Here is a 10,331-nt window from a genome sequence, read left to right on the forward strand (position 1 = left end):
TCATCAAACTGTGCGTACTAGTCACTTAGAATAAAATTTTAAGTTCCTAATGTAACTTTCAAATCTTAGGTTCGTCATCGCCGTCGACATTTAAACTAAAGCCGGGATGTATAGAAAAAGTCATGACCGTCTACACATACAATTAGGTATTTTTACTTCAACCGCCCAACTAACTGCACTTCGTTTAATGCAGAAAATTTAGAGGAAATTTATTCGAACGCCCAGGCGTCAATTTCGGTACAGATGGTCACGACTTAATTCTTACATCCCGGCTTTGGTGATTTGAATGTCATGTCGGTTTTGACTATCCTAAAATTTGTAAATTATACTAAGCCAAGTCCAATTTTTATTCCAAGACACTGATACTCACTTGTGAATGGGAGGAAATTAAAAGTTAGGTAATTATTATTATAACTTATCTGCTTCTCAACATCTATTTCATCCAAATAACGCTCGACAAAATCATCTTGACGGATGACTGACAGTTTGAAGACAACACTTCAATTTGCTTGGAATGAGTGTTAGCTGTACATGCAATTCCGTAGCGAGCCTGTTGACCCTTGTCAAATCCGGAACGAATGAACTCAGGCATGGTTATGAGATTCCGGCCGGTTAAAAAAACTGACATTATGAAATCACTGATTAATTTAATTTTGATTAGTAGAATAAATGTATCTATATAATTACAAGAAATTGAAAGAAAGATTTATGAAAATCTGTTATGTTTGCAGTAGTGAAATGGAAGCTTCTAATGTGTCCCCTAAGGGTTTACATTTTTCATGCACCTTCTTCTTAATTTCTTTACATATCCCTCACACACTTACTTGGTGGTGGAAGGGGGATCTACAGTTTAAGGTGGGTTCCGAACCACCAGGAGCAACAGCTTTAAGTACTTCAAGAAAACCTTTTTCTCCAAAGGTCCAAAGGTTCTCCAAAGGTCCAAAGCTTACGCTTTAGCCCCCACGACCATCGTCCCACTTTATGTTTGCAGTAATAATATACATTTTTAGGAGCTAAATAACTTATGTGCATTTACACTTTGGTTTGCTACCAAATTCAAGTTAAAGACGGTATTTAAAAAAAAATTCCACATGAATATATTATTTTAAATCGTAATAACGTAATATTTTCTGAAATTAATGACACAATTAACGAATGGTAAAATTACTTTTTTCGGTTTAAGATATTTAGCACTTGAGTACTTGCCTGGTAGGCACAAAATTTGACGAGGTCTTTACGACATTCTAACGACATCTTTACGACAACTTTACGACATCCTATGTCCATGTCGTTGCTGTGTCTTTTCGATATCGTAAAGGCATCGTCAGTTCATACGACTTATTTACGATATCGTAAAGACATCTTAACGACGTGTACATAGGATGTCGTAAAGTTGTCGTCAAGCTGTCAAAAGCAAAAAATATGTACCTCGTTGAGATCTACCATTTTTGTTTGGACATTTTGCGACATTTTGCATATTGGCTTGCATAAACGCAAAAAACTATGATTTGTATGGGTGTTTCATGCTTTTACCATAAAAATAGCATTGTTACAAATTTTCACTGTCATATTCATAATCAGCGCGTCAAAGTACATACGTGTACGGAGTTTAAATAAAATCGGAGAATTCAGCTATTCGGAACTGCACCCTTTAAAAAAATTGGAAACAAAAGGTATATTTCTGAAGATTTTGAAATAAAACTTTAAAGCACTATTTTTTGTTAAGATTTATCGAAAAATTTATAATAATTTTTTTCGTTGTTTTTTCAGATCTGTTTTGAGAGGGGGGGGCAGAAAATTGGGAAATATATTGTGTAAATAAATGAACTAAAAATGCATGAAAAATGAGGGAAAATAATTAAGTAAAGAAAGTGCTATAAAACAGAACGTGCACAAATCCATAATTCGCACGATTAAATTTATATTTATCAACAGGTTCGCGAATATTACATATGAGAGCACCATTTCGTAGGTATATTTGAATTTTTAAAAGTATAAAAAATAATGCTTCTAATATATCCCTTTGCTGTATGTCACCATAAATAAAACGGGTACAAAAAATTCCATTTGAAGACAAAGTAGATCAGAGTTAAATAACTAACAATTTTTTTTTTAATTGGCAATTATAAGCGATGCAAAAACGTATTCTGATTAATTTTGTCGATTACAACAAATATATCTTAGAAAAAGATTGATTAATAAATTTTGCCTACACAGTTTTTTATAAAACCAAAACAAATTTGTCTTACTTATCATCAGGCCAGCCATATGCTCAAATCCATACATAATTGTCGAAATTTATTATCATTGTTATCATTTTCATAATCGCTTTTGTTCTTTTTTTTGCGCATCACATTATTTTTTCTTAAACAGAGGGGGGGGGGGGGGGTCCTGCATTAAGTAGATCCGCCCGACCCGTTTCAAATAGGATTGGCGCCACTGGTTTGATGAAGAAACGCGATAGTGTAATATTTTATTATTTTCGACTTTATTCAAACAATTAAGAGGGCCAAATTTTTAAGCGAATACATAAACTACGTCACGAAAATTAAATTAAAGATTTGAAACAATATTCGTTGTAGTTGAACTCTTTTCTCGAAAGACTTCATAAGGAGGTTTTAATTATTTCAAGGCAATGAGAACGGTGCTTGATATCTTGTGTTTCATCCTAGTAGTTTTCCAAAATTCTATTGGTACATATAATATGTTAAGTTTAAACTCCATTTTCACATTCAGTATATTTATTTACTGCTTTTTTATTTCTATTTTAATTAAAATATTTTTTTTTTCCAACATAAAGAGCGTTAAATAAATGCTCCAGGCTCAAAATGTAATCTCTACTTTTTTAATTTGATAAATTTATAAAGTTTATGGTTCAGAATAATTAATACCCAGTGAGCACAAAGTTTGGCGACGTCTTTATGACATCGTTACGACACCTTTACGACAATTTTACGAGATCCTATGTCCATGTCTTTAAGGTGTCTTTACGATATCGTAAATAAGTCGTATGATCTGATGATGTCTTTATGATATCGCAAAGACATCGAAACGATATGGACATAGGATGTCGTAAAGATGTCGTAACGATGTCGTAAAGATGTCGCCAGATTTTAATTTTCTTTCTCTAATACATAAATCACATTCTTCTTTGTAAAACAGAAACCGATATTTCTAAATTAGTGTAATAATAATTAATAGAATAATTTATTTTCTAAGTATACTTTATTTTTGCAGAATTATCGGGGAAACCTAAAGAGGATGCAGTTCATCCTTATCCCTTAACGCTGAATGTGCACTACTATGAAAAGCGGGACTACAGACTTTCGGGATCTTTGATACCGCTTTCAGTAAGTAAACCTGGAAAAAAAAATTTATTTATAAGTATTATTTTGCACTCGCAAGATGTTCTTATGAATTATTCTATTAGGATCGAAACACCTAAAAACTTGATAATTAACACATTAAGACAAGAATATGAATTTCGGTAGAAAAAGGTGGTTGACTTTCAGATGTAACCAATAGGATCATTCGCCAGTTGAAATGAAACTTATAGGTTAATTTAAGTCAGCTGATTGTTGAAATTCATAAAATTTATGCGCTATCTTTCAGTTATTAGGAACAAAACATAATATAAAATTAAAAATATCCAGCGCATTTTTTGAAGATTTACAGAGCCAGAATAATGTTTAAACATCTTTGCTAAATCGGGGGCCATCCTCTCAACCCTTCTTAGATTCTCCTTGAAAATTTCACGATTTTTTTTACAAAATCCCGAGAAAATCCCAAGATTTTGGATTTACGTGAGCTAAAGACTGACGTTGCCGAGAAAAGCAGGTTGTGATTGGCGTCGAAAGAATATTTTACGATTCTAAACAGCTTACAGCATTTTGATTCAGCTGAATGAAAGGATCTTAAGTGTTCCAATTCCTTAAGGTATTTTGCAAATTCTCCAGGGTTCACTAGTCTTAAGTTAAACGAAGATTTGTTTTGTTTTCTTAAGAAAAAAGGACCATTTACTTCCGATTGATCGAGAATTGGATGGTTTGTGCAAATCAGTTCTCAAACAAAAAGAATGACTCAAAAGCAATTTTCAGGGAGTTGTCAAATGGGTGTTCGCAAACCCTTCTACACTCAATTCGAATTCTCTATGAAAAAATGTTTTCTTCTCACGAGCAAGGTTTATAATTAAACAAGAACTTCGAACACACTTTACAGGTGGAACGGAGGCTAAATTTATTGACATGTGCAGCCAGCTTCACGGAAACTTCTTCCTTCTTCCAATTATATATGCGTCAAGAAAAATCCATTACCTTTAATCCAGTCTGTAAGGGGTTCTCAAACATGGTTAAAAGCCCCAATTATCTTTTAAACAGAAACATCTCTCAGAGCAGAGCACAGTCATAATTAAGAAAGTCAAATTATCGCCCCAAGTTAAGACCGATTTTTGACCTGCGATTTTTTAACAGCGATGTAAAGATAAGAAAATTTTGCCTCGTTGCTCACTTCGGGGTTTCAGGGTTATTACAGAGACTAGATGACACGAATACACTTGTCAGAGGTCACTGACATCTTCTTCGACTCCGTGACGAGAAGGAGCTGAACCAGATGACCAGCTTGCCCTTCGGCCTGTCATCATCTTATAATATCTTCGTGACAGTAATGAACTTGATTCTAGATTTTTTTCTGGATTTTCAAAACAGAACCAGATTATCTTCGCAGATCAACGAGGAGATACAGATTTTGGAACGCTTAGGCTGAATAGTTAGTAGTCAAAAAATTATTCTGGAAACTTAACGGAACTATAGTTTCTCAGTATCATCTGGAACCAAGACTCAAACAATTTTAGATCCGGTACAGCATTTAACATTCACAGGGTCCACTATCTATGGTGGAACAAAGGTATAGCATTGACTATCTAGCTTCAGAAGAAAGAGACTAGTCACTTGTGGTTGGGCAGCTCAGTTGTACAACACCCACATTGCGGGCTCGTGAAAAAAGAATCGGAGTAGTTGGCACTCAAGTCAGAAGGAAATGTTTGCAGTTTATGCTGCAACAAATCATCAGTCTCGCCGTCTTCAAAGTGCTCATATACTTGTGCGAACGGACAATCACACTCTAGTTGGTTACCTACAAAAGAAGGGGGACATACATTCACTTGAATTCCTAGATCTTCTCTTTCAAGTTCTTCAGTTCGAGAAACAACCCTTGAAAGAATATTTTGACTCAAGTTATAACCGGCGGAAACTACGAACTAGGTACTATATTACAGGTACACTTAGGAAAATCTTACGAGTTAAAAATGACGATAGAAAATGTTGCCAAAAATATTTCAACAGAGTTAATTCCATTAAGGGCTGCTTTTGATACAACAGCAAAAAAACAATGACCTGAATGAAAATACTGTGAGAAAATGGTCAGGGATCATTATTTAAATTCCAACTGTTTGGAACATGCAACAGAAATCAACCTCTTAAGGTCACTGACCTTTATTTGGTTTACGGATTATAAGCCATTGTTTGCCATCGTGTGAAGAGATCAAAGATTTTTGCAATAATCCAGCTCTTTAGAGCCCAATATTTTTTATCAACTCTATATCAAAACATATAATTTACAATTACACCTATTCTTTACTTAAAAGGCTGTCTGAAAATTGTCCCAACCCTTGCAGTAATATTATTCGAAATTTAATTAAGGTGATGTTATAAATATTTGTTTATCCTCAACTATGAAAGAACGAAAAATGTCCGAAGTAAAAAAGTTTTTGTACCCGCTGATTTTTTATCAACTCAGTGACCGAGAAGATGATGTTGGAACAACCTCGAGAAACCTCCCTCGCAGTAATATCGATTGAAATTTACTTTAAGGATATACACTATGTACAATCAATCTCAAAAGTTGCCTATCTTTAACATGATTGATAAAATAGACAAGAAAAGATCTATTATTATTTCTGTAAATCTTAATGGAGGCTACTAAACACATTTCAGAAAAAAATAATTCAGGTTAAAATTGTTTATTTAACAGTTGTTATTTGAAGATTTAGTTTTTCCTTTCTCTTAAGGGAAAAGTTACAGTTTTTATTTAATCTTAATGATCAAGGCCTCATGTTATTCTTTGAGAAAAATGTCCGAAGTAATAAAAGTTTTTGGCCCCACTGATTTTTTCATTGATTTAATAACCTAAGAGATGATGTTTAGCAAGGATGGTTTCTTGAACATGTTTGTACATCATTCTTCTTAGTAGAGGATACACAAATATTGATAAGACCCATAAAAAGAAATGTTCATTGTATCTACGACAAGCTTAGTTTTTTTAATAAGTTAGAATACAATACCCAGTGTCATTCAGTTCATAAAAAAATCAGTCGGGTCAAATACTTTCATCACTTCGGAAAGTTTTCGTTTTTTCATAGTACAAGATGAAAAAATATTCATAACATCCCATAAATTGAATTTCGATCGATAAATAATTGTACAATGGTTGTTTCTTAATGTTAGTTGAACATTATCCTGTAGGTTACTCAGTTAATAAAAAAATTAGTGGGGTCCAAAAAACTTGATTATTGCACGAAACTTTTGGTATTTCTGATTATTCGATAGGAAAAACTATATTATAACTCTCAAAGCAAATTTAGATCAATAATCTTGAGCGGTTTGTTTCTGGGGCATATTCAAAACGTATCTATTGAAAATTTTTTTTCACTAAATGCATTGGTGTATTTAGTTGTTCTGAAAAAAAAACAGCTGAAATATTTCGCGGAATAGTGAGTTTTCTAGCATGTTATACTTTGACGACATGCTAGGCTAGGTGGAAATCCCTCACGAAGTTTAGTAATTAGCACACTTGAGAAATATTAGTGTAAGTACATTTATAACTTAATTTTTCGTTTAGAATATTTTCTCGAAAAAGTTGTTTGCATTTCGATGGAAGCATATTAAAATACTCAATTCAAATAAAAAAGGGCACGTCGGACCTCTTTTTTTTTAATTAGTCAGCCACTGACACGGACGTAACTTTACACCCCGTACAGGGATCGTGGTAGGAGGTGACAATTTCAATTCGGTGCGTGTAGGAGGGTTCTCATTATGTGGAAGTTCTAATAAGTGGTAGTTCACATAAGTGGAAGTTTACTGTGTTTTAAATGTTAATAACATCTCTGTTCTGAGTTAGTCATCATTGCAAAGTGCAGACTTTATGGAAGGGAAGATTTTTGTACAAAGCATTAATTGATTTATAAAATAGAAAAGTAATTCAAAGTAATCTCTTCAAAAAAAATTAAAAAAGAATGTTTTACCGCATTGTCTTTGTTCAATTTTCTCATTAAATTGTATAAAGGGATTTCACGTTTTTTACAGATAACAGATCGAATTCTCCCGTTGCGAGATGGTTTTTATAAAGTAGCAACAGATGACAATCACAAGTGGGTTATTGGAGTATACATGCTCGAGACTTTGTGCCCATTAATGGCTCCTAGAAAAGATCTTCGTTATGAAATGGGAAGAGTTAAAGTACGCATAATTGGCAACACTGCCAGCGAGACTGCACCATTATTGAATGAGTATCATGTGAATCTTCGGATGTTTATAGAGCGTCTCGGAGATCCCGAGACAAAGAAAGAAAATATACGTTTTGCTCAAGTAAGCCGGGTAAGAAGACAACTATGATAGAGAAAAATTAAGATTTTCGGGTTTTGACGTAAAAGAGAGATTTATCATATTCTTTAAAATAAGCAATTTTTTCATCAGGAAAAATGCACAATCGAAAAATAGATTTTCTCTTGAGTTTAATTGCATTCTATTCTTAGCCTATAGAAAGTTATGTCCAATTCCATGGACCAGAGACAGCAAAGTTTGGATTTTTAATTCCCTTTAATTGTGAACTTTCAGATGTGTTTATTTTATGTTGTAGATTCCATTATTAAGTAAAAAGGTTTAAGAACATTGAATTGATCAATTTACATTTTTAGGGTTGATTTACAATTGAAAATTGTTCTCCACTTACCGGATAAACGCCATGGCATAGGACTATCTATTTTTTAAATTCACATTTTAAAATATTTTTTCTCAAAGTTAAATACATGCATGTTCAAAAAAACAGTGTTAATAAAGATGGTGACATTATGGAAGTGTTTATCTAAATTTAAGCAAATAAAAAATTGAAAAACAAGTTCTGCTATCAATGTTGTTTATTTTTATTTCAACTAGGCCTTATTTTCAATAGAAAAATTGGAAACCGAATATAAAAAGTAGGTATCTTTCTTAATATAATCTTAATAAAAATATATCTTTTTTTTTATTTACGCAACAGATATAATCCATAGATTCTGATTCCTTTTCTTCAAAGTTCGGATCTAGTCAACTGTACAATAATTTCTAGATAGTTTCAAAAATATATTGAAAATCATTTTAATTAAACTTACGGATCTCTAAAATCCAAAGGTTAAATAATTTTCAAAAAGTTCTATCCGTTAACTTCTAAACTTTAATTAAATTAATTATTTATTATTAACTTGACTACGCATTATGCCGACGTTTCGTGAACTGTAATATTCATGAAACGTCGGCCAAATTCGGAGTTTTTTACACGATTGAAATCCCGAAATATCTCTTTCTATCAAAATGAATCATCGTCAAAGCATTAAATCTATTAACCTCTTAAATTTGTTTCAAATTTTGAAAACGCTCTAAATTTTTTTATTTTTGTCAGATATATGTGGTTCGGTGACGTTACATTTTGACATACCCAATTTTGTATTCCAACTTGACAGGTCTGGGAAATTTAATATAGAACAACTTCTCTCTTGGTAGGGTCCCTAAGATACGAATTATTCCATGGCATGCACAGCATTGTTTTTTTTGTAGAAATGCGCAAAATGTGTAGCATTTTCTGATGGTGGCGGACTGAACGTGATCTCTTCTTTCAAATCGGTCCCACCAAGCGCATGTAAATTTACTGTAAAAAATCGCCCTTGACAAGAGTTTTGCTTGGCATGCTTGCCTAAAGTTTCCGCCATTTTGTATTTTTTTGGCAAAAACGTCACATTATCTCTTTCTCTTTCTGATCATGCACTACTCCATATGCGTCTACATTTGATACCGGATATCCGCTGATGTGTAATTTTGGACCTCATACGAGTGGACCATCGTGCAGTGTTATGAGCTCCTCTTTGGCCTCTTTGGTACCTTCCCCCAACGTTAGGAGCTGAAAGAGGCTGGTCACCACCAATCATGAATGCAGCCGAAAAGTGCGTCGGTTTGCGCGCAACTGAAACACATACATTTAAAGATGAATATCATTAACACGGATCATAACATTTAAATAGTGCATAGGTGCACTTCAATTGATTAATATGATGACGAATTAATTTTATTGTACTTTTTGAACTAATTTACGATCTAACCAAAAAATCAGAGGATAAAATAATTAAGAAATAATATATTGTACATTTTATATTTTTACAGTTTGAAAATGTAGAACAAAATCGAATTTTCTTTACCATGTACAGACTTATTTCTTTTTTAAATATAAAAACCTTGTACGCTTATAATTCTTGCAATAATTTATTCTGAAATTTCTTCATATTGCCACTTGCTATTTTCCCTTTGATAAGCTTTATTTTGAATAATTAAATCCATAAAAAAATTGTCTGCTTGCTTTTTGTTTTGAAAATTTCATGTTTAAACATTTATTTATTTAATATTAAACTGGACACTTTAGTAAGCATTGACCTACAAAAGATTGGTAACAAATCAAGGCGACGAGTTGACGAGGAAACCTTGAAAATCATCTATAATTTAATTACCAGACCTAGATATCTTTGAGTAATTACTGTTTAAAAAAAACTCATCTTGTATTTTGTAAACTTCGCATCATTTGAAAAGCAATAACAAATATGGGCATAACATTCGTTATGGACTTCGAAGACCTATATCGATCCACTAAAATATCCCTCACAACCTCGTTCTTCCTAAAACCTGCGCACTATCCAACACGTGCCGCCGCCCAGCTGACCAGTAAACCATCAACCATCCAGTACCCCTACCCCATCGACAATGGGCCCGTCCACCGAGACCACCCAGCTCGAGAATAATCCATATCACCCGGGATTATTACAAATACTCACGACCAGTGGTATCAGAACACGGATAATTCTGGCATGCGTAGCATGTAATTTTTTTTCGTTACAAAAATGTGTCAATATAAAAATACATAGGAACCAGTACTGCGCATTCCATACAGTCTGTCAAGTTAAAGCGTGGGTGGCTTTACTCGCAGTCGGTAAGGTGTATCGACATGATTTTGGTGTCAAAATATTAAGAAGAGCTCCC

The 10,331-nt window shown here is 33.3% G+C and overlaps 1 protein-coding gene across 1 annotated transcript; it reads left to right on the forward strand.

Moving 5' to 3' along the window:
* The first annotated feature begins 514 nt into the window (after positions 1–514).
* Positions 515–8,104, forward strand: LOC117182918. Its single transcript, XM_033376030.1, has 4 exons — positions 515–611; positions 3,238–3,350; positions 7,359–7,649; positions 7,970–8,104. The coding sequence occupies exons 1-4, from the start codon at positions 515–517 to the stop codon at positions 7,973–7,975; spliced, it is 507 nt and encodes a 168-aa protein (XP_033231921.1). The 3' UTR covers positions 7,976–8,104.
* Positions 8,105–10,331: the final 2,227 nt, after the last annotated feature.

Source organism: Belonocnema kinseyi, chromosome 2 (genome assembly GCF_010883055.1).
Source record: "Belonocnema kinseyi isolate 2016_QV_RU_SX_M_011 chromosome 2, B_treatae_v1, whole genome shotgun sequence".
NCBI classification, from domain to species: domain Eukaryota; kingdom Metazoa; phylum Arthropoda; class Insecta; order Hymenoptera; family Cynipidae; genus Belonocnema; species Belonocnema kinseyi.

Excerpts from the sequence above, each read along its gene's own strand:
- LOC117182918 (XM_033376030.1), top strand. The coding sequence starts at position 515 with ATGAGTGTTAGCTGTACATGCAATTCCGTAGCGAGCCTGTTGACCCTT. Across the intron at positions 612-3,237 it reads TGGTTATGAGATTCCGGCCG|AATTATCGGGGAAACCTAAA; the intron begins GTTAAAAAAACT and ends TTATTTTTGCAG. Across the intron at positions 3,351-7,358 it reads GATCTTTGATACCGCTTTCA|ATAACAGATCGAATTCTCCC; the intron begins GTAAGTAAACCT and ends CGTTTTTTACAG.